Consider the following 24,578-nt stretch of genomic DNA (forward strand, 5'->3'; position numbering starts at 1 on the left):
TCCACTGTGCCGCTGCCGCTGCCTGCGCCTACAGCCTGCTGAGTTGCAGGTTCAGTTCCTTGCTAAAGGGCACTGTGGCAAATTGCTGAAGAAGGGAGAGAGCGATACTGAAATTCTGTGCAGTAAAAGTAAATGAGAGGGTGATGAGCCTCAGTTAGAGACATTTGTCTGTGTATGGTGTGTGTGCATGTTCAGTTATCAGGGGAGAACAGCATAGCTCTGCTGAGATTAAATTCCCAGAGCTTACTCTGACTATCAGCATTACTTCAGGACACATGCACACACACAGACACACACACACTCATGCAAGGGAATCGGGAGTGTTTGGAAAGAAAGCTGGCGTCACTACATTTTCATTCACAGAAAATATCAACATCGACAGTATGCCCACTGCTGATATCTCCACTGCTATTAATCCCCACCAATCCAATCAATCTCTACGTCCATCATCCATCTTTCTTTCTTCCAGTCTTCCTTTTATTTTTTGAAAAGTCTCTAGTTGACTGTTATTCATCTAAAGTGCAGACAACAGCAACAACAGAGCACTGGCAACAGTGTTCTGATACGGTCAAAAAGCGAGCACGAGGATGCACAAAAACATCTATTTGAATTTTCAACAGCTTAAATTAGAGTAAATATAAATGTGTGGATAAAAGCATTTTGGGCGTATTTATGAAAACATCATCACAGCCAGTTTTCAAGAATAAATGTTCTTATGTGCAAGTTGGATTTATTTTATTTGGACGATTATTAGCTAGCACAAAATGCATTTCCACACGGAAAGTGAAATTATGAAGTGAGATTATGAAAATGGGCACTTAGTTGTTGATTATGCCATTAGTTGGAAACATTTGCCTTAATTATAGATTTTGAATTAGTTGTAGAGGAGGTTGAGGTAGGTGAATGGGTCAGCCATAAGGCCTTGACACTGGAACCTGAAGAGCACATTCCATGTGAAACTGCTGTGATGAATCCACTTTGATCCATCATATTTTGAAGTTTGTTGGCAGTTGTCACTATAGATTCTTCTGGCAGTTTTTCAGTTCTTTTTCATCTCACTTATCCATGTCTTGCTCAAGGCCAATATACACTGAGTGTTTTGTGAAAAAGCAAAAGAAAATTTTAAATTTTGTCCGATCTGAACTTCCTGTGTAACATATATACACACTGAAACTCGTTTTTGTGGATATTTCAGCCTCAATGTATTGTGAAAAAAGTGAAGTCAACATCAGGTGATGTCAGAGACAAGTTTATTTTATTAAGACATTTCACTTCTCATCTCAGAGGCTTCTTCAGTTCTAACATGACCCGAGTTGTAAAAGAAACTTGGCTGGATGATTACCACCATAGTGAAACCACCAAGGCCATGCCCCACCCTGTCATGTGACCTATACCATCACCTAAGGGAAGGTGTGAATGGAGGGTTGAGGAGCCTGGGATGGGATCTCAACTGCATTGTACAGTTTGTGTCTGTTCAATGACGGTTGTTCACAGTGGACATAGAAGGCCCTAAAAATCAATGAATTCAATTCAGTTTTATTTATACAGCGCCAAATCACAACAACAGTCGCCTCAAGGCGCTTTATATTGTACAGTAGATTCTACAATAATAGATACAGAGAAAAACCCAACAGTCATATGACCCCCTATGAACAACCACTTTGGCGACAGTGGGAAGGAAAAACTCCCTTTTAACAGGAAGAAACCTCCAGTGGAGTCAGGCTCAGGGAGAGGCGGGGCCATCTGCTGCGACCGGTTGGGGAGAGAAGGAAGACAGGATAAAGACATGCTGTGTATAAATCCTCTGTCGCCTCAGTGACTTTTATCCTTTAGATGAGGATGTGCAGCTGAGTCTTGTCCTGTCGCGGTGACTCTTCCACGTTGTGCCATGACTTTATGGAGTGACTGTTTGGTTTCTGTAGTGTAGAGGTCTGAGCACTCCTTGCTGCACTGCATGGCACTGCATGCGCTATGTTGTTTAGCTTGTGTTTGGGAGATTTGTCCTTGGGGGCGTGGCCTGGTCTGAAGTGAATGGCTGCATTATGAATAGGTGAGTCTAAAAAATATTTGGAATTAAATATTTGGACAGATTTTGTCCGATGTTTTAAAGCCTTTAGAGTGCAGAGCACACATCATTTTTATTCTTCTCTATAGTTTGTAACTCAGAGCGATGCCTCTCAGCTTGCTAGCTTTAACATTAACTTACTAAATAACTAAATACTTGAATGCACAGACTTACTCGAGGAATAAATGAAGGTCTCCCCCGTTGATGTGAATATTGTCTAGCACAGTTTACCTAAGAACATTTTCTATTTAGCAAACAGTGATTCATAGCTTTTACATCTAATTCCCTAAAACATCCACAGGTGCCTTGGCAACAAGCCTACTTTAGAGGTGACACATGCTAGCTACAAATGACTCACGAAAAACAAATTTGTTAGAAAAATGACAGTCGAACATGTATCACCTTGATCAGAACTGCTCAATATGACAGAAAACATATTTGGGAAAAATGTATTTGAGCTGTACTTTAAGGAAAGATGGGGGATTGTGACCTCTCGTGCAACCGGCCTGTAAGAAGGAAGGAAGGTGTGAGCCATAAAAGCCTCGGCTAACCCGTATGTGACAGGTAGCTCTGTAGCCCTGCCACATGCTGGGAAATAAATCCTGGATGTGTTAATTACCTCGTCTGACCCGATTCCCTTCGTGTGAATGTCTGGTGTGTGACAGACGGAGACAGCGATCTGTCACGTGGGGGCTGTGTGCTTTTGTGTGCGTGCTCCATACGTGTGTGTTTGTGGTCGTGACAGCTCTGTCAGTTATCTCTCTGCGCTGACAGACAACGTGCATGTCAACCAGCAGTGCTAGCTCACACAATGATCACGTCTACGTACATTTCTGTCGCTGCATCCCCCAGTTCACTCACACACACACCCCTACCTAACCTGTCAATCATTTCATCTGAAATTCCCACTGCTCTAGCTTCCCTTTTTGCTCCTCCCTTCTTCCTATATTACCTTCCTCTCCCCATCCCTCCGCTCTGTCTTTCATCATTCTCTTATTTTTCTTTCCTTTTAAAGAAACTGTCTGTTGCCCTGAAACTGGGTCTTTTTCTCTCCCCTGGGTCTCTGATTTTTTTTCTCCCTCTCTCTTTCCTCTCATTGCCTCTCTGCTCTTTCTCCCTCCCACTCACATCTTGCTGATAGATGAAATGTTGAAGGCAAGGCCTGGTGGTGGAAAAAAAAAGAGGAAAGTCTCTTTTAATTGTGTTGATCGCTAATTAGCCAGCCCATCTCATCTCTCTGCAGTGGATGTGGTAAAACAGGATGCCCTTTCCTGGGTCAGCAGGCCACGGGCTTATGCATAACATGTATTCACACACACTCTCACACATTACTTTGTGCCTCTGGGATTCCAGTTTGGCTGCCAGCTTGTAGAACTCTCAGTGGGGGCTGGTGACTGAAGAAAGTTCAGGAGGGCAGAGTGAATTGGGAACTGTGCAGTAAAAGATTTTTTTCTAAAAATACATGGTTACGCAACGAAAATGTCCCAAAAACCTGAGGTTCACCACCGCCCCCTTTGCTCCCCACAGACCAACACCCTTTGATTCTAATCATTTCTGTCACTGTTTACAGTCAGCTGTCTCCTTTTTAAATGTTTTCATACTTTAAATCACACGAATCCAACAATCGTACAGAAAGTCGTCATGAACTACAAGCGGTGTTCTGTGGGAACGTTTGAAGATTAAAAGCTGATTTGATTGGGAGCCATCCAAAGGTGCCGTAGCGGGAAATAAATGTATCCGTCCTTTCAAGTGCTTCAGTGGGTATAGCGTGTCGTAAACACTGCCTGGATTAGGAGCACAATCCCCACCGGGCCCACCTGTGTTAAAAATGAACGCACTCATGAATGAAACTAGCCAGCTAAAAGCATATGTTACGTCACGGCATTAAACTCACTAGAAATAGAAATCTGAAAAAAAGGTTGGGTTTTTTTCTGGTTGATACTGAGGAGGAAGCAGACTATTTATTTCTCATGCCTTCATTATTTGTGAGTGTCTGTGTGTGTCTTATGCCTTATGCCTGTATATAATGATCGTCACTCAGAATTTCATTTAATTGTATTATTTATTGTTGTTGACTCAGTCGTCCCTAAAGCTTTTCACAAAGATGACACAGGCTGTACAAAGGAGGAGTTAAATGTTTTTGGAAATACTGTTTGATTTCTTTGAAAGTATTAAGCTGGAGGCGGCCGGAGATAATTGGATTAGCATAGCATCAGCTGGACAGTCGGGGGAACATTTAGCTCTGTCCAAAGTTGCATCTCCCAGCACCTAATTATGTCTTTTTTTATCTATTAAAAAAAACAACACGTAGTTTTAGGATGACATAATTTCTTAGTGAGCGTTCATGTAGAGTAACATGTCCAGCAGGGGTTTGGCTAAGGGTGGCTGAATCGGTTTTTAATTGGAAAAACAGGCCTGTCCTCGTCAAAGCATCATCGTAATTATCCCTGACATGCAGTATGAAGATTGCAGAACATATAAGCAAAGCAACAAACTGCGCGCATCATCTTCCCTCACTGCTTTACTTTGGAAACTTAGAAGAAAACATGAAAATCATTTGCTTCAAGTTGTCACAAAGCAGCCATGTATCCTAATGCAGGAAACCAAATCGTTATTGTTTTAAGAATTTTAAACCACTTTTTACAAAATATGATTTATTTTTCTAATAGATTTGTCTGATTTTCCCTGATTGCCCCTCCGGTGCCATCCAGTTAAGATTACATGAGTCTAATAACTTTCCTATATTGTCACACTTGTTTAGAATATATGTAATGTCGGTGTAGGCAAGCAGGTTGTAGGAGTCCCTCCTAGCCCCATCCCACACTACTGGATTTTGTAGTGTAGTTCATTCAGATTTCAAAGCTGTAAATATGTAGATATATAAATATGTATTTAAAAGAAGAGAAAGAATTGCTGTGCTAGACCTGCCACACAACAGTCCTGGCATATATAACCTTGGCTGATCAGATGTTTTCCTTTAGCACCAAACGGTGCAGGTGAGTCAGGTTTGTTAGATTTTAGAGTTTTGTAAAGCAAACAGTTTTTGCAAAGCAGGCCAAAGACTCCTGGAATTCATTCAGAAGTTAAGTAAAAACAACAATTTAAACCCTGTGAGCTGCTCGAAGAGGCAGCGAACACACTCCTCATTTTAAAAACTGCCAGTACAAACATTTCATCCACAACAGCTATGTGTTCATAGTTAGGTAAATCATAAACTGCATCAATTTCAACGCTCCCGGTTTGACGTTTCACATGTCGACTTGGAAAACTGAGTTTTGAAAACTTTTTTCTTACAATTCTTAATGTTACATTTTTACTCTCACCTCAAGACTCTTGTCAGGGTTTAGGTTTTTTAATTTCCTCCTTGTTTATTTGGAACTTGAGTCATTTTCACATGATATAATCACATGACTTAGCCTGCTATTTTCCTTTACCAGCTTCCCCGCTAGTCTGTTCAAAACAAAGAATTTCAGCCAATGCTCTTTGCAGCTCCAAATACTACTTGTAAGCAATACTCATTAAAAACCACTGTGGCAGGCCATGTGTCACCTCAGAGGGGGGACGCTAACTAGCTTTTCTCTTTGTGCCTTTCCAGTCATCTGGAGTCAGAGCGCAGCGCTCTGAAGAGGAGAGAGTGGGAGAGGAGGAACCAGGAGGTCCAACAGGATGAGGACTTGTTCTCTACTGGATTCAACCTGTTTGGAGAACCCTATAAAGTAAGGTTAACTGATGGTTAACAAGTAGATAATTACTCATTTGTGCTTTTTGGGATGTTATTTTAACCATGTAAGAATCACACACAAAAGTTCAACAGCTTGCTTCACTGTTGAATTTTCCTCTGTGTTGTTGGGTGACAGGGTGTTGGGAAGTCTGGTCACAGAGAAACACAGAAAACAGTTTCTGTATTTAAGGTCAGTTCTGTCATTAAACACAATTTTTTTATGTTAAATGACAGAAATTTCAGGTATTTTTATGCAAGTAACGGTTTTCCATAGGAAGTGTATTTTAATATAAGATAACCTTTATTAGTCCCACACGTGTGAAATTTGTTTTGTCACAGCAGAAAGTGGACAGTGCAACGTTACAGTAGCAAAAATTAAGAAAAAACATTGGAATAGAAGAAGATAATAAGAATAAGATACTGTAAACAATAGAATAGAATAAAAATACTATATACAACAGAATAAAATACAGTGTTGTCAGAAAACGAGAATTGCACTTAGTGTTATTGCACATGTGTGTTTGGTCAGCTGCAAAGTCTTTGTTGTGAAGTCTGACAGCAGCAGGAAGGAAAGATACGGTGGCCCTGAGAGGCCAAATGGACTGCAACTTAAGAAAACACCAGGAATAAGAAAAACGCTGGAAAAGCACACAAAGCACAACAGAAATAGGAAAAAACAGATTTGCAAAAGCACAAGGGAAGTGTTTCTGGGGAGACAATAACCCGACGGACCAGTTGCAGGATCAAAACATGCTAGCTGAGTGTGTTTTAATCTGACGAGTCCTATAATACTGATGACAGATTGTTAGGCTAATAGTTAGGCTAACACACTTACCTCTCATCTTTTCTTTCCTCACAAAACCGAGCGCAATTCTGCCATTAGTGCGCAATTCGCAATTCTTAGCATATTTTGGTTCCTGCAACTGGTCCGTCAGGTTATTGTCTCCCCAGAAACACTTCCCTTGTGCTTTCGGAAATCTGTTTCTTTCTATTTCTGTTTTCTTTTTATTATTTCCGTTTTTGTTTTTCCTATTTCCGTTGTGTTTTGTTTCCTTTTGCAGCATTTTTCTTATTGCTGGTGTTTTCGTAAGTTGCAGTCCGTTTGGACTCTCAGAGCCACCGTAGAAAGACCTGCAGAGTCTCTCCGTCCCACACCATGGGTGCTGCAGCCTGCCACTGAAGGAGCTGCTCTGTGCTGTCAGAGTTGGGAGATGCTGTCCAACAGGGATCACAATTTCTGTAATAATCATTTTTAAACTGTAAAGGTTTCTCTGTGTTGCTAAATGAGACGTTAGCATGGCTCCTGCAGTAGCTAGGCCAGTGTGAGCTCCAGCTCTGCGTGTCACTTATTCTAAACTAAGTGCGAAGAAAGTGAGAAAACATTAACAGTTCCTGTCATGGACCGGCTGTGTGGCAGGCAGGAAGTGGACCCAAACGCAAACTCACAGGAAAACAGGACTGAACTCAAAATACAGCTTTATTGCTGACAGTAGATAATAGCGATACAAAATAACATGAAACTAAACTGGGAAGTACTAAGGTAACTGACTTACGAGGAAACACACGGAGGGGCACACAGTCATGAGGGAGAACGCGACACAGAACTGAGGGAGACGCAGACCTAAATACACAGAGGGTTAACGAGGGAAGTGGGAGCACACGAGGAACACAGGTGACACTGATAATCATAACAAGACAAGGCAGGAGAAAACGCAACACTGACGGGAGACTGTCAAAGTAAAACAGGAAGTACAGAGGTTCAGACAGGAGGAGAGAGCACGGGGAGAGCACAGACATAACGGGCTGGGAAAACATGGAATAAAACACAAGGAGGGGAGACGAGGGCTCACAGATACACAGAGGGGCACACAGGGGTAAAAGTCACAAGGGAAATCAAATAAGAAACAACTTAACAGAGCAACCCAGGAACCATGGCCTAAATAAAGAAATACAAAAATACACGAGAACCAAGAATGCTGGGCCAACATGGCCCAGGATCATGACATCACCCCCCCCGCCCTCAAGGGCTGGCTCCCGACAGCCCAAACCCAAGAACCAAAACACACGAAAAAACAGAAAACAACCCACCCAGGGCGGGAGGCGGGGGACCAGGACGGCGGGACCGAAACCAAACGAAACACAAGGAGCATGACACCAAAAACCGAGTTCACGAATACACAAGAACAGTTCAAAACAAAAGATTTTGGAGTCCAGGGAAGCAGTGTCCATAGAGAACAGAGGGTCGACCCGGGGGCGACAGCACAAAAGTTCACAGTTCGGCTGTTCCGGAGGCCGGCCACGTGAAAAGCGGCAGTGGCAGCAGAACGGGTCCGGAGGCCGACCGCGTGGAAGACGGCGGCGGCAGCAGAACGGGTCCGGAGGCCGACCGCGTGGAAGACGGCGGCTCTCAAGCGTCGGGCGTACTGGTCGAGGCTTGGTGGGCACAGGACCAGACGAGGTGGGACCAGACAACGGAGTTGGACCAGGCGACGGCGTAGGTGGAGCAGAAGCAGAAGCCGGACCAGGCGTGGGCGGAGCAGAAGCCGGGGCCGGACCAGGCGTGGGCGGAGCAGAAGCCGGGGCCGGACCAGGCGTGGGCGGAGCAGAAGCCGGGGCCGGACCAGGCGTGGGCGGAGCAGAAGCCGGGGCCGGACCAGGCGTGGGCGGAGCAGAAGCCGGGGCCGGACCAGGCGTGGGCGGAGCAGAAGCCGGGGCCGGACCAGGCGTGGGCCAATTGGACCCTCCAGCGGAAACGAGGAGCGGCTGGCCGGGCTGACCAGAGCCGCCAGCGGAGACGAGGGACGGCTGGAGAGGTTCTCCTGAACCTCCAGCGGAGACGAGGAGGTGCTGGCCGGGCTGATCAGAGCCGCCAGCGGAGACGAGGGACGGCTGGAGAGGTTCTCCTGAACCCCCAGCGGAGACGAGGAGGTGCTGGCCGGGCTGACCAGAGCCGCCAGCAGAGACCAGGGATGGCTGGAGCGGTTCTCCTGAACCGCCAGCGAGAAGAGGTCCAGAGCCAGCAGGTGCGGAGACCTCTGGCTCAGTGGACGCTAACTGTAGCTGCACAGGGCACGCAGTCGGCTTGGGATGCAACGGCTGGGGCTGTGCAGTGCAAACAGTCTGTCCAAGCTTTGTCAGCACCACGCAGTCCTCAGCTGGCTGAGTGGGCTCACAAGAGCTTCTAGCAGAGGGTGGCAGTGACTGAACAGGTGGCTGAGCTGATAACTGAGCGGGTGGCAGAGTTAATGACTGAGCTGATAACTGAACAGGCAATGGAGCAAGAAACTGAGGTGGCAACAGAGCGAATGACTGAACAGGTAATGGAGCTGATAACTGTGCAAGAGACTGAGCTGGTGACAAAACAGGAAACTGTGCTAATAACTGAGCTAATGACTGCACTATGGACAAAAGTGCAAGTTGTAGTGATGGTGAAACAGCAGGTAGTTGAACTTGTGACTGAGCAGGTGTCTGAGTCTTGGCTGCTCTCCTCCGGGGAACAGGAACGGGTGCAGGGCCTGGCCGAACACCAGCCATCCCCACCCGAGGAACAGATACGGGTGCAGGGACGAGCTGGGCTCTGGCTGCCCTTACCCTGGGGGCCGGTGTAGGTGCTAGCTGGATCTCTGCCGCTCCCACCCGAGGAACTGAGACGGGTGCAGGAGTCGGCAGGGTCACAGCTGACCTCACCCGGGGAACCGGAACAGGTACAGGCACAGGCTGGGTGTCCATCAACCCCACCTGAGGAGCAGGTACGGGTGCAGGGATGGACGGAGTCTCTGCCAGGCTGGAGACAGATGCAGGGACCAGCTGGACCTCAGCCACCCTCACCCGAGGAACTGATACGAGTGCAAGGGGAAGCTGGGCCCGCGCTGCCCTGGGTATAGGAACTGGAGTTGGAGAGCTGAGCTCAGGAGCTGTAACAGGCACTGGGAAAACCAAGTTTGTGGAGCCAAACACGGTTTCAACAAACAAAGACCTATGGCAGGCCGGTTTTAGCAACTCTGCTGTTCTTAAGCTGTCCATGTTATAAGTAGCAGCCTTTAAAGCAGTCATTATGGGGACAGATTCAGGCTTAGCAAACTCTGGATCAGTAACCCTCAGCTCAGAATGGGTGATTACAAAAGCAGGTGTATTTTCACTGACCAACTCAGAATGAACTGGCTGGTGGGCTGCACAGTCCAGAGGTGTAACAAGGTCAACAACAGTCTTTTGAGGTATAACCTCAGTGTTAACAGGGACTGGCACACAGGCATGGTGAGCTGGTTTACATATGAATGACTGCGGAACACAAAACTCAACCTGATTCAGTAGTTCTGAAGCACTCAGTCCAAACCTTTTAGCTAGTTTAACTATGACAGGTGGCACTCTGTCGCCATTTACATTCACCAGCTGAGGCACAGCACATTCCCAGGTTTGAGTGGCAGTTCCATAGGAAAGAACACAAGTTGTTTCGTGAGGAGCTTCCTGAACATTATTTGCGGAGACTGAGCTAGATGCTTGGTGCACAGAGTTCAAATGGTCAGACCGTGGAACACAACACTTAACAGAGCCCATTCGGTCGCTGTCATAGATTTCTGGTGACAGAGCAGGTGAACAGGTAAGACAGTCGCTATGAGTAGCTGCATGGCTAATTGTCTCTATATTACCAGGTTTAGGCAGAACAGAAGTATCACTTGCTCGCTCATTAACACTGGATTTACTCAGAGGAACAACAGGCACAGAAACAGATGCTACAGAGTTAACTGCCTTAGAACCCTGACACTTTAAGTCTGCTGAGTCCCAATCTACAGATTCAGGTTTATCAAAGTCCGCGGAGGGAAGCACAGTCTTACTCACAGAGGGTGCAACGTCAGAAAGCCTGGGAGCTGAATGCTCGAGCAGAATGTGAGAAACACGATCACTCTCACCAAAGGAAGAAAGCTGCTCCGCTGCTCGGGAACGCCGGCGGCGTGAACGCCGTTTTCTCCGGGAAGGGGGAGGAGACGAGCCAGGCCGCAAATCCTCCAGCGGACCGGGCTGAACGTCCTCCAGCTCTTCATATTGGAGCGGCAGCTCCGGGCGGATGCGTACGGTGGAGATGAGGAAGTCCTGGATGTGGGGGTGTAGCGCGCCGAATAGACATGGGAGTCCGGACACCATCCTCTGTAAACGGATGGCTACGGTCTCCCGATATTCTTCCCCTGGCAGCGCTACCCACTCCTGACAGTGGTACTCCACTGTGTAAATTAAATCCTCGCGGAGTTCAGCGGAGGGATTGTGAGCTGCTGGGTCCATGTCGTGGTCGCGTTCTTCTGTCATGGACCGGCTGTGTGGCAGGCAGGAAGTGGACCCAAACGCAAACTCACAGGAAAACAGGACTGAACTCAAAATACAGCTTTATTGCTGACAGTAGATAATAGCGATACAAAATAACATGAAACTAAACTGGGAAGTACTAAGGTAACTGACTTACGAGGAAACACACGGAGGGGCACACAGTCATGAGGGAGAACGCGACACAGAACTGAGGGAGACGCAGACCTAAATACACAGAGGGTTAACGAGGGAAGTGGGAGCACACGAGGAACACAGGTGACACTGATAATCATAACAAGACAAGGCAGGAGAAAACGCAACACTGACGGGAGACTGTCAAAGTAAAACAGGAAGTACAGAGGTTCAGACAGGAGGAGAGAGCACGGGGAGAGCACAGACATAACGGGCTGGGGAAAACATGGAATAAAACACAAGGAGGGGAGACGAGGGCTCACAGATACACAGAGGGGCACACAGGGGGTAAAAGTCACAAGGGGAAATCAAATAAGAAACAACTTAACAGAGCAACCCAGGAACCATGGCCTAAATAAAGAAATACAAAAATACACGAGAACCAAGAATGCTGGGCCAACATGGCCCAGGATCATGACAAGTTCCGACTTTCTCAATTGTAAATTAAAAGGCAATTCGTTCAGATTTGTAGACTGAAAAACAAAACTAACATAAGGCTCTGAGCTCATCGCTGCGGCTGTGGCTGAGCTGTGATTCTTCGCGCCGAGTGCTCCCTCATTGCTGTTCCGGAGACAGTTTTAATACTTCGCTGTTAAGTTTCTGATTGATCTCCGTGGAAGGAGAAGTGGATGTACCTGACACCAGAAATTCATTTGGGCATGGAGTGAATTTACGACATCTTAATCATGAGGACGGGCGACTCCCCTCTACAGCAGCAGCACTGCTCTGTGATTTAGCGTCACATGAAACAATCAGCTGAAAGGAATTGATACGGCTAATCAGCAATTATCCAAAGATGTTTTGTACCATTCATTTTTATATAACCCCCCCCCTTTCCAGTGGGATGAAGTTTAATGCCCTTGTGTATAAAGTCCTGATCTTCTGAGGCGTTTCAGAGATTTTTGTTTCTTTTTTAGCAGAAAGTGAAGCAGCCGCGCATGAAGTCCACGGCCACTCGAATGCCCCTGTGTATAAAATTGATTTTGGTTTGTTAACTCTCATTTGCTACCACCAAGCACTTCAACACTTGGTTATGCTGCCAAGTGTATCGACCTTGGGACAGACTGGCTTTGAATCCTGACAGAACGTGTTTAAGCGCTGCTGCGTCTGAACTCAGAGGACACAAGGTCTTCTCACTAAGACGCTGCTCGCGGTCCGGGGGCAGTGCAAAGCAAATGAGAGGTTGTTCTGATAATGAATCCAATCCTAACTGCCTCCACACTCCAACTAATTGTTTCCAGCTAATTAATGGTGCTGAGGTGAGGTCAAGATTCGTGTGTGGGGAGAGTGCAAGGATCGGTGCGGGCTGGTCTGTGGGAAGGTTGAAATTTTAGACACTGCCTTGCTGTCTGCAATAAGTAGTTAAAAGTGTCGTGATTTGATTAATTTAATCAATGTGCTTGCTTGCTCTGCAAATTTCCTGCTTGTATTCTTGCAGGTACTTTTAATTTTACGGCCTTGCGTCGTGGAGGAAGCCTGTTTAATCTGAAATGTTCTAGTTTTAGATTTGGTAGATTTAAACTGTAGAAGAAGAGTGTAAGTCAGAACAGTAAGACCATAAATTTCATCAGCCATATATAGTTCTTCACTTTAAAGGTCCCACATGTTTCAAGAATATGGCTTTGAAGTTTCAGTGCAAGATATGCACAGATATCCCTGGATTTGACTCTTTTCCAAGATGTCTTGGTGTCTGTAGCTTTTCTTTCTTTCTTTCTTTTTATCTGTAGCTTTAAGCTAAATATGCAGCTTCTGCCTGTGGGCCTCTCCAGAACAGTGCCATTGTTGGCACTCTGTTCAGTGAGTGGCTGAGGAGCAGCACAGCACATTCACTGCACAGTAGCTGACATAGATATGAATGAGACGTTCTTTCACTCCTAAACGGGCATTCACACTGTAAGCGACAAGCATCAATCAGAGACCACAGAAAGTCAATGAAACTCCAGCTGACAATAGGTGACGGAGCGGGCGGGTTGTCAGTTAAACTTTTCTCAATTTCGAGCTGAAGAGATGACCAATGCGAGCAAAGGATACTGTTGACTGACATATTAGGTCAGTGAAAATATTAGAAGGCTACATAAGTAAACTGAGCCTGTAAGGTCTGCTAGTGACCAACTGTCAGCGACAAAGCGAGTTCGTTTTGTTTTTGACTAGTGGTCACGCTCGAGCAAAGAAAGAATTCTTAAAATTCAATTTTTAAATAATAAAGTTCTTATAAATATTAGTTTGTCATGGTCCTGAGTCATCTGACCCAGCGTTTTGAGTTTTCTTGTATTTTGATATTATTTTGTATTATGGTTTAGGCTTAAGTTCATTGAGTTAGCCTTGAGGTTATTGTATATTGCCTAGGTTCCCCTGTTATAGCTCATTGTTTATTAGATTCCCCTTGTGTCTCATCTGTCATGTGCGTTCTCCCCAGCCCGTCATGCCCTCTGTATTTGTTTCTTAGTTATGTCTGTGTCCCATCTCCCGTTTCTATTTCCCTGATGTTATGTCAAGCATGTGTGTCTTAGGTCTGTGTCTCTCTGCTTCCTGTTTTATTTTGACGGTCTTGTGTTCTATGTTTAATGTGTTTAGTTTTGCTTTCCCTGTGACGTCACGTTCATTTGTATCAGCTGTGTTTCCCGTGTGTTTCCACTTCCCCTGATCACCTCCTGTCTGTATTTAGTCTGTGAGTTTTCATTCATTCTTTGTCAGGTCGTCTGTTGAGTTCTCCTCATGTTTCCATGCTTCCAGATTTTTCTACATTCAGGTTTTTATCATGTTCGAAGTTTTGTCCTTTGTCTCTTGTGTTTAGCATTTAGTTTTTCCCAGGTTTGTTCCAAGTGTCTGCATTTGGGTCCTCGTCCTCCCTCCACACCGGCTGCCAGTGCAAACCGTGACAATATTACTACAAATATCATCAAAGTTAAGCAAGTTTGCAAGTTAAACCAAAAAGCACAAAAAATGACTATACTGAGATTTACACAGTGATTTAGATACAGTCACAAACAGTCAGGGCAGAACTCCTGCAGTATAGTACAGTCCTGTAACCAGACAAGAGTCTGCATATCTACACAGCCCTTGATCAAGTTCAGTGTCAACATTTTTATGTCCACTTATAAGAGTCTTTAAATTCCTCCTTTCACAGTGTCAGGATTTGGGGAATTTCATAACCATGATTCGGTTGTTAAATCTACCACATGGAGGTTTTGACCATTAGTTTAAGAAGTATTTTTACAACACAGTACACATATCTTCCACTTTCCACCACTTGCAGCCTATCCCACTGATGGACAAACATGGATGCTAATAGAACAGAACTGAATAAACTTCTTCTGACGTTTTGTTAAGGAAAATTGTATCCATGGAGTTTTGGGTCAGACAATGAGTAAAAGCTTTCCTGAATCCAGAAAGCATACACAAGGTTTGGGAAACTTATTGTTGTTATGCTGGTGGGTGGTGTCGTACACTTATTAATAGGCAAACAATAAATGAAGGCAAAATAATTCCAACAATGGGGGTTTGGTCAGAACGTGTACTTGGTTCATTTTCCAAGTAATCCTCTTCCTCCTTGTGTTTTCCTACTTTATCTGCTGCTAAAGTTGAAAAATGGCTTTGGCACAGTTTGCTACTTTTTTCTTCTGATTTATTTACCACACAAACATTTCATTTTTTTAATGCTGCCTTTACTTCATACTGGCTTAACAAGCGCGACCTTGCTGCACTTCATCTGTGTGAATGTACCGAACTGCAGCCTATAGATCGGTATCATCACTTTATGATCATCACGTATACAATTTGTAGAAGTTTAGTAATTCCAGGCTCCACTGGCCTTCATTTTTTTTGTCTGTTTTCTCTCTGTACCTGCGTATCTGCTGTTTGTCCATCACTCTGCCTCTGTCTCTTCTCTCTCCCTCTCTCTAGTATTCATTCTCTCTGTCAGCTATTAGCTAATCCCTCTTCTAATCCTGTTAAAGAGTGTTATGCCGTTAGCAGCTATTTGGGATGATCTATTCATACACACGCTAACACACACACACACACACACACACACACACACACACACACATTCATACGCACATAGGTATTCATCCTCTCCTTCTCCTCTGTTTTCCATTTTGCCTCTCTGTAAATGTGTTTTCTGTTCCTCTTCAGCCACCAGATCTTTTATTCATGAGCCCGAGATGGAGAAGAGATGGGCTAATTTATTCACAGCTAACTTCACGGTGTGTAGTGTTTGCGTGCCAGTGTGTGAGTGTGCGCACACAGAAATTACATCTGTTAAGATTATTTGAATGCAATTCTGTCCTTTTTTTGCATGAATCTTTTGTAAATAAGACTTGATTCTTTGCCCTGTTTAATTTAGGTATTTTCATGGTTTTCCTGCTTTGTTAGAGTGTAAAACTGAAGGATACAGTGAAGTGACGAAGAGATGAATGGTCCTTCCACTCGCATAGGTTCAAACTGACGTTTTTTGTGACACACACAATCATAAGAATCGGTTCTATTAACCTCTTGATTAGTGTAACCGGTGCAGAGATGTTCAGTAAAGATGGTTGGGTGCTGGTTATTCATTGGTCCTGTGTAGAGCTGTAGGAGTGTACCATGTGTGACACCAGGGGACAGTGTTAGAATATGTGCGACCACTGTAAATGGGCTACTCTTGTTGTTGGTCCTTTAGCTCAGACTTTAAAGATGCTCAAATATGCTCGCTTAGCGCCTCTGTTGTCTGGAAAGATGGGAGTCACGTTTTTTCTTTTTCCTTTTCTGCCAATAGCTTTTCAACGAATGAGCATTCTGCCTACCCACAGAGCGCCATCCCCACTGGGCTACACATTGTTGGTATTTTGGTGAACTGCCAGTACAGCATATATAATTACTTCTGATCCAAGCTGTCCAATCAGGACATTTGGCTGAATCTGAGCAGAGAGTATAGCTCTGGCAGACATACATGCCCATGACAAAACATGGTCTCCACTGTGTTTGACACATGATGTGGGACGCTTTCAGTTACAAGTTAGCGTAAGTTTCATATTTCCAAAGACTTTTTTCAGAAATTGCTTTAAATGTTTTTTTCACAAAAGTCTAATCTGGTCTTGAGTGTTGCACCAACAGTTTGCACCTTGTTGTAAACTGTCTGTCTTTCCATTTATGATGGTGTGTCTACATTGTAGCCTTTGCCAGTGATAAACCTCTTTGAGGGTGTTCCTGGATATATTTGGTAAAGTTATCTTCTGTGGTCTTTAGTGCCTTTTGATGACGCTGACCTTCTTCATTTTCCAGAAGCCCAGCGTGATTTGGCTCCTCTTAGAGTTTGTTGAATGACTGGATTTTTAAGCCACTTTTGTGCCTCTCAAAAATGTATAAAAATATCTATAATTCTTAAACAGCCCATGCAATACTTTTGTCAAACCCATTTTATTGATTAAATCAGATAGTCTGCATTTCAATCATATATGGACAGTTTGATTTTACAAAAAATGTCATTGTCCACATAATTATGGACCTCACTGAGTTTTTACTTTTCCTGTTCGTGTTGTTGGTGATTTTTGTTAGTAATAGTTTAGCCTGATGTTTGTGTGAATGGCCAGAATAAAAAAAGAGAAAGTTGGCTCTGCCTGCTTCATAAACTCTTGTCAAACCAGTGATAATTAGAAAAAGGGGGCACCACAATATAGCAATTATTATCAAATGGTACTTACACGACCCTCTATTAGAGCAAATACTGGGGTGGTGTTATACTAATTTGTAATGTTGTGAAGTGGCACACACACTTGCGCACGCATGCGCACAAGCACTTACAATTCCCTCTTCAGCAATAAGACCTCTCCATGGATCATTGCATGTTATTACAGTATTATGTGGTTATTGACTGAAGCTGTTAGCATTGGAAAAACAAAACCACACAACATGTAGCCAAGAGTCTGACATTACTGAGGAGAATAAAGGATGTAAGGAAACCTCACACAGATTATATATCATACATATATATAATTATATATTTGTTTTGCACTCCAATACTCGTTCTATGGCCTACTCACCTTACATATTCATTATTCACAAATTCATTAAGTTCTCCAAATAAAGCAGTTTCACCTTGGCTCAAAAATTAGAATAAGGTTGTTTTTTTACTCTCACGTTTCAACCTCACATTTATTTGACACTACCTTTTAATGTTAGCACAGGGCTGATTAGATGAGTGCAGGCTGTCAACTACCTGAGAAAATCTGTTGAGCAAACCTCAAGACTGTTGTACAATAAAATTACAGGGCTACGTTTGACATTGATCTCATTCAGTGTTTCCATTGTTCATCATTCGTCTGCAGTTCATGATGAAATGTCACACGTAAATTATAGGCTGGAGATCTTGCATAATTCAGATTTGGCTCATGATTAATATTTGCTACACAATTTGTAACTCTGGTAGAAAAAGGAAATGTCAGTGGATAGGATAAAAATCTACTGGCCTTCACTTTTCCCTGCTCCTCTTTCCTGACGTTTTGCAAGAATCCGGTTCCGAAAATAGAAGCGCTGAAGCCACTGCTGATTACCCGTGTCCTTTTTAAAATGCCAGGTGATCAAATCGTGTAGTTTGATCATTAAAGAATCAGTCAATGACTGAAACCAAAGGTACTGCTGAGCTATTCTGAGGAACATCTCCATGTTACCAGGTAGAAGCTAAAGAGCTTTACCTTCATATATCAGTAAAACGTGCACTGTCCTCCAAGCCATTATTGCCTGAGAATCTGGGGTCAGGCTAATAATGATTCCTGCCCCATTAATTTTACTACTCCAGCCTGGACTGGACCCTCTTAAGGGTGGCATGTATTTAATTAATCATCTCATCCTGATGTCTGGTCAGTGGTCACCCTATCTATCTCTCACTATTCTTTTCCAGATGAGTAAAGAGGGCTTTTCATCAAACCTGTAAAAAAAGGAAGAATGGAAGGCTTAATTAATACTCTTCTGTATCTCCCTTCCCCCTTGTCTTTTTTGTCTTCCTTCTCTCCTCTCAGACTAATAAAGGTGATGCATTGGCCAATCGTGTCCAGAACACGCTGGGCTCGTATGAAGAAATGAAAGACCTGTTAACCAGCCATTCCAACCAGAGCCACTTGGTGGGAATCCCCAAAGGAACAACAGCGAACAGCAACCTGCCGCAAGCCCCGACCACGTCAGCGACAGAGAGACCCGCCATGGAGCCATCCCAGCTTTTTAACGAAGCCCTGAGAGGAGGAGCAGGTGGAGGAGGAGGAGGTGGAGGAGCAGAGACAGGTGGGGACAAGAAGACAGGGAATACACCCTCTTCCTCTACAGCTTCAATGCAACCACCCCCTTCAACCACATCATCGTCAACAGCAATCCCACATCAGAACTCCAAAAAGTCCCGGAGCTCCATGGACTGGTCAAGGGCAGGCCACGGACAGAGCACCCAGGGGACAGGCCTTGTTGTGGGGGTAGGTCAGAGTGGGCAGGGGCAGGTGACAGCAGGAGCTACCACCAGCAGAGGGAAAATGTCTTTATTGGATGAGCAGCAAAGACACGACGAGCTGTTCAGCTCGCTCAAAGATGAACTTGGTCTAAAAGAAGACTCAAGCCCTTCTTCTTCCTCATCATCTTCCTCTTCCTCTTCTTCTAGAAGGCACTCATCCCACCCAGCCAAAACCCACCCACTCGCCGGTAAGTCGGCAAAAAAACTGTAAAAGAAGGCGTTTGGCTTGTTTAACTTTCACATCTGTAATCTAAGAAAACTATAATGTAGACACGCTAGCATGTCTGCATGACATCATGTGTAGCAGGAGTGTAGATACAATGTAGCTCTATCCACCTGCTATAATGCTAATTGCTCGGTTAGTGGACACTATACACAAGTCACAGTGGGTTGATAAAAGGAGCGTGGAAATGCACATTTATAAAAATTGATGTCAGCTGCTTAAACTGACTTTTGATGGACTCTGCACTACAGTCAACGTATTTATTTAACATATTTATGTTTCTGCAGCAGCTCGTTCCCGTTCAGAGGAAAACACTCACCTTAATATGCGCTTGTGCTGAATGGGCGGCTGCAAAGGGTCACGGCCGCTTCACATTGCATCCAAAGCAGTTTAGGAGTATTGGTGTCATCAAGTTCATGCAAATGGCAACATTTACTTGATTCTTTATTCTCTTTTTTAGCTTATTTACATTTGTTTCAAGCTGTGATTTTTGATGCAAAAATGGCTAATAGGTAGGCTAAAAAGATGCACGAGCTAATATTAGAGGTTGTTTTTTTTTAAATGGTTCATTAACTTAGGCCCAGCAGGCCACTGCTTGTATTATTTGGTAAAAGTAGTGCTGATAATTGTATTTTTAAAACACTTCAAAGTCAGCCTAGTTGTCTCGTCCCCACTGCAACCTTTATGCTAACCTCAGCTAATACAATCCTAGGTTTAGCTTCATCTTTGGCTTAAAGATGAAAGTGGGGTCACAACTCATCTAACTCTCAGAAAGTGCATTAATCTAAATATCCAATTTGTCCTTTAAAAGTAACAACAGATATTTCAGAAAGTCCTTAACTACAGGTGTCATTTGGTAAAAAGTCTCTTTAATCTGTTTCTTTGTTATTTGCTTGAGCCATGAGCACAGATGAATCATTTGAATGAATAATTTCAGCAACAAACACACTCTGTCACCTTTTGGGGGAATTCATGAAAATTAACATCTGCATTCTATGATAACCACATCTTGCATTTGATTTCAGAAGCACGAGGAACACATCATTTGCTTTGATTGTGATTGGTTACATCCATCTGGCAGAGAGTTTTCAGCAGCTCAACCTTCATTAAGTTTTGCCAGCAGAGAGTTAACCAACGCTGTGTTTTAACAGGTGTTTCTTTGGTTAGTCTTGACTTTTGATTGTTGTCTTCTTTTTTTTTACAGATGGTGGCAACTTTCGATCTGCTGCCATGGATGGTGGCCACTTTAAGTCTTCCACTAATGCAGAAAATGGTGGCTATTTTAAATCCTCCCCATTCGAAAGTGAGACAGGCTCCCACCTCTGTACATCGTCCTCCCCGCTGGCATCCACCTCAGTTCTGACAACACCCACTCCAGGTCTAACCACGCCCACATCTGGATTGACCACGCCCACATTCCCACCTGGTAGCCTATCAGGGAAGCCGATAGCTGTACAACAGAAGCCTACAGCGTATGTTCGACCAATGGATGGCCAAGACCAGGCGCCTAGTGACTCTCCCCAACTTAAACCCCCTCTAGTGGCCACAGAGGGATTTAACAGCAGTCAGGCTTATGGAGGAAACTCTGGAAATGCGAAGAATAAACTGCCCAAGCTGAGCCTCAACCACACAGGAGAGGTAAGAGAAGAATTACTGGAACTTGTTTTCCATATCTATATTAAACCAATGTGAAATAAACGGTGTTCACTGAATTAGTCTAAGATGAGATAAAATGATCCCAAGTGTGCAAGATCGCATTTTTATTTTTAACTGAAAACTTTTTGATAAATCAGGGAATAAAGTTCAATCTAACTTGTTTAAAAAAAGGTATAATAGAAAATAAAATTTCAGTCCTTTAAATGATTCCTGATCATAGTATATAAGGCATCAGTTCACTTTAATTAGAACTAGAAAATGTAATTGTTTACATATTCTGTAAATCCGTACCATTTGGGGCTAGGTTACTTGAGGTTTAACCCATGTTAAGTTGGTTCAGTCCTCACCTTCGGGTTCATCGTCATGGTAACTCAGTCTGCATACCTAACCTGCTCCGGAGCAGGTTATGCTGAAGATAACAAACCAACACAAAAACCAGTTTTGTGGAAAATAACGTCAGTTTTCCTAATTTCCTCCCTGAAGAGGATCCATGTGAAATGTAGGATTGTAAAGCAACTGTTTCCCTGTGTGGGCTTTAAGCAAGTTTAAAGGAATTTAACTGCTGTATAAAAGAAACGCTTAGGACACCTAAGCATTGCTACATATTAACATCATATAAAATTAGGTTAGCTTACCAGTTTGAATTTCTTGCCGTTTAACTGCGCCTCAAATAAAACAGGTGAAAGATCACAACAGCACAACCTTAAACATGTCACTGGTGTTCTAATAATGGTGTTAAAATTATAGTCAAACGTTATGTTGTCTTAATGACAACAAGATTAATTGAACAACAGTGATTCACAGCAACATGGTGACTATACAGCAGCATTAGGGCCACAGAAGGCAGAGAAAATAAATAAATAAGTGTCTGAATGATGCGGACAGATTCATGCCAAAGAATGGAGAAACAGTGCTTTTTCTTTTTTTTTCGTCAGTGTCATATTGCTTCACATTTCAAGGTTAAAATGGAAAGAAATTCCTGCTTTTGAACTCAATAACTCATCCTGTACATTTCCCACTTTAAGCCATAAATGTCCAGTTTCTCTCTTACCTTTGCCGTTTTAATCAACCTTTTTCTTTTAAAGTAATCACTTTAACATAATACATTTTCTCTTAAATGTGTCAATTTTTTCATGCAAATTTACAATTTTAATCTTGCAAATTTGAAATCACCAAGTTTGCTAATATTTTTCTCATAAAATTGTCACTTTTTTCCTCAGAAATTTACATCTTTAATCTTTGAAATTTGCCCTCTATTTCTGGAAAATGTACAACTTTAATAACCACCTTTGTGTAATCACTGTCAGGGCGAATGAAGCCAGCAGACGATATCCTGTTTATGCTGAACTTTGTAGCAACATACTAAAATTTCAAACGAGTAAATCACATGGCTGCAATTCCGTTTAGCAAGTTTTCATTTAATCATGTATTAGACAAATACTGATACTAACTGTAAAATAAGTTATCACTTTAATGACTCTATACCGCAGCACTACTTGTCCTGGAGAGTGTATAATAAAATAGACCCCTCCTAACTTGACACATAAAATTATTCATGAGCATCTGTGTGAGACAGTTAACAGCGACACATACTGTCGTTTTGCTTCTGATGTCATCAGCCTGAGTGCGTGTTTGCAATTTTTGATTACATTCCAGTCTCCTGTAATATTTCCTTAAATAATATCTCCGTGAATATTCACACTGGCTAATTGTCCTGACAAAACCAGAATCTCTCGCTCGCTCACCTTCTCCAAACAGCACCGGGACTTGATGATGATGTGCATGTGTCTCTATGCGTGTGTGTGTGTGTGTGTGTGTGTGCATGTGTGCTATGTGAAACTAGTAGTTGACAGGCGAGTAGTCATCCATATCGAGCAAGCCAGCTGTTCCTCTGCTTTGATAGAGCTGGTGTGTGTGTGTGTGTGTGTGTGTGTGTGTGTGTGTGTGTGTGTGTGTGTGTGTGTGTGTGTGTGTGTGTGTGTGTGTGTGTGTGTGTGTAGTGCTGCAAATGAGCCCAAGATGGAGCTTTGAGCATATGGCACAGAGAAGGAGAAAGCAGGGGGAGAGAAGGAGGGAATTAAAATATACTTTCGACACTTTCTTATGGCTGCTGAGAGAGAGAGCGAGAGAGCGAGTACATTCATGGCCAAGAGTGTTTCTTTCACTTTGTTTTCTCCCACACATCCATGGATGCTCCGTTATCGCCTGCTCACTGTTTAGATTTTTTCTTTTAGTTGTTTTTTGTTTTTCACTCCTCTCATATTTATCCTGACGAGAGTTTATTGGAAGCAGAATGCAAACTCAATACGAACCGAGGGGGAGGAGGAGTGGGGGTGGGGGGTGATACAAGAGGAAAAAAGGGGAGACTGATGATGTGAAGCGTGGGGTGGCGGAGGGAGGGAAGGAGGGTGGGCAGAAAGAGGAAAGAGGGGATAGAGAAAGACAATGACTGACTGATTACAGCACCTTATCATCGCTGTATTTGTTCTGGTTAGATGAGTTATTGGATGCGTTCTGCAGCTTAAACAGCAAAATAGCAGCAAATCAGAGGACTGAACCAAATAGCAAATGAAAGACTCGAAGAATCCTGCTGCTCGTTTCATGCCAGCAAGTGAGAGGAGGGGGAAGATGTCCGTTTTGGTGCCTTTTGATCGGTGTACGAACCGAAACTTTGCCTACATTGTAGCGGCAGAATCTTTAATGTGTTTCCAGTGAAAGAGATCCTTAAAGCTGATTTTCCATGTAACAGTTTTCAAATGAGTTCAGGTGTAATGAATGTGTTGGAAACCCTCGATATTAGAGTCATGGCTGTGTTGTTGAGTGTGTGCAATAAACCTTTAAACTGCTTTGGAAGTGTTCTGTTAGCACTATAGAGTTATTGATCAGCGCGCTTTATCTCTAAGTGCGCTCGGACGTGCGCGTGTGTGTTTGTGAGCGAGGGAAAGATCGAGAGAGATAGAAAGACAGAGAGCGAGAGTAAGCAGATAGAGGGGGAGAGAGACAGAGAGAGTGATAACACTATTGATCTGTTCCTAACAGTTACAGTAGGCTTAAATCTACCTCTGGTCACACACACACACACACACACACACACACACACATGCTGTTAGTTGTCAGCAGCTCACAGCGAGGCGCTGCATGGTTTCACTGTGGATTGATCCGCTTTGAGATATTGTTACGTTTAGTCATTACTGCTGTAGCCTCATCACGTAAACATGCAGACAAACGCATCAAGCCAACAATAACATAACAAACTGCTAACAGTTCAAGTTACGATGCACACGATGTGACAGTTTTTCAAACATACATAGAAAGATTTTTACTAAACATAAAGCCTGCCGGCTACTCTGATGTCCCATCTCACTTTGGTCTTTCATAAAGAACTAAACTATGACAGAGGAGCCTGAATTCAAACGGTCACCTGTGTCCACAAAAAAGAGGTTATAAACTAAGATGTTAACATAGGAATTACAAGCATACTGTAAGCTCACAACGTGCTCGTTATGCTGACACATCACCTGCTGCAGTCCCGAACGTTTGTGTCAGAGTCTCTGGAGTGGCAGCTAAATGATACCAAAGACTGCCGCGACGGCGCCGCGTCGAGCCTGCCAGGAGGGGAAAGGTGAGATGAGAAGGGTTGGTGGCTGCGTAGCTGATTGGCTGTGACTGAACTTTTGAGATTGTGCGCTAGTAAGCGGCACGTGAAAGAGCAAATCGCTTTCTGTATGGACGCAGCTGTAATGGGGATCTACTCTGCTGGGACAGACTTGTCCCTGGAGATAAGGAGGGAAATAAGAAGGTAATGGCTGCAAGCCCATTTGCCACCCGCTTAACTGCGCTAAACTTTGATTGAAACTTGTTAAATTTACACAAAAAACAACTCGATAAATGCAGTAAAGTGATACACAGGGACACCTTTGCAGGGCTAAACACCCTACTTTAAACCACAAGCATC

At 43.7% G+C, this 24,578-nt stretch overlaps 1 protein-coding gene across 1 annotated transcript in view; it reads left to right on the forward strand.

Annotated features, from left to right (window-relative positions):
• aff2 (AF4/FMR2 family, member 2) overlaps positions 1-24,578 on the forward strand; it is a 195,616-nt gene that overhangs the window by 46,273 nt on the left and 124,765 nt on the right. Inside the window, exons 2-4 of the mRNA XM_039615308.1 lie at positions 5,661-5,781; positions 18,269-18,932; positions 20,172-20,605. Of these exons, the coding sequence (XP_039471242.1) occupies positions 5,661-5,781; positions 18,269-18,932; positions 20,172-20,605 (1,219 nt within the window). The remainder of the gene's footprint in view (positions 1-5,660; positions 5,782-18,268; positions 18,933-20,171; positions 20,606-24,578) is intronic.

The sequence above is a fragment of the Oreochromis aureus genome, linkage group 2, assembly GCF_013358895.1.
Source record: "Oreochromis aureus strain Israel breed Guangdong linkage group 2, ZZ_aureus, whole genome shotgun sequence".
Taxonomy (NCBI): Eukaryota; Metazoa; Chordata; class Actinopteri; order Cichliformes; family Cichlidae; genus Oreochromis; species Oreochromis aureus.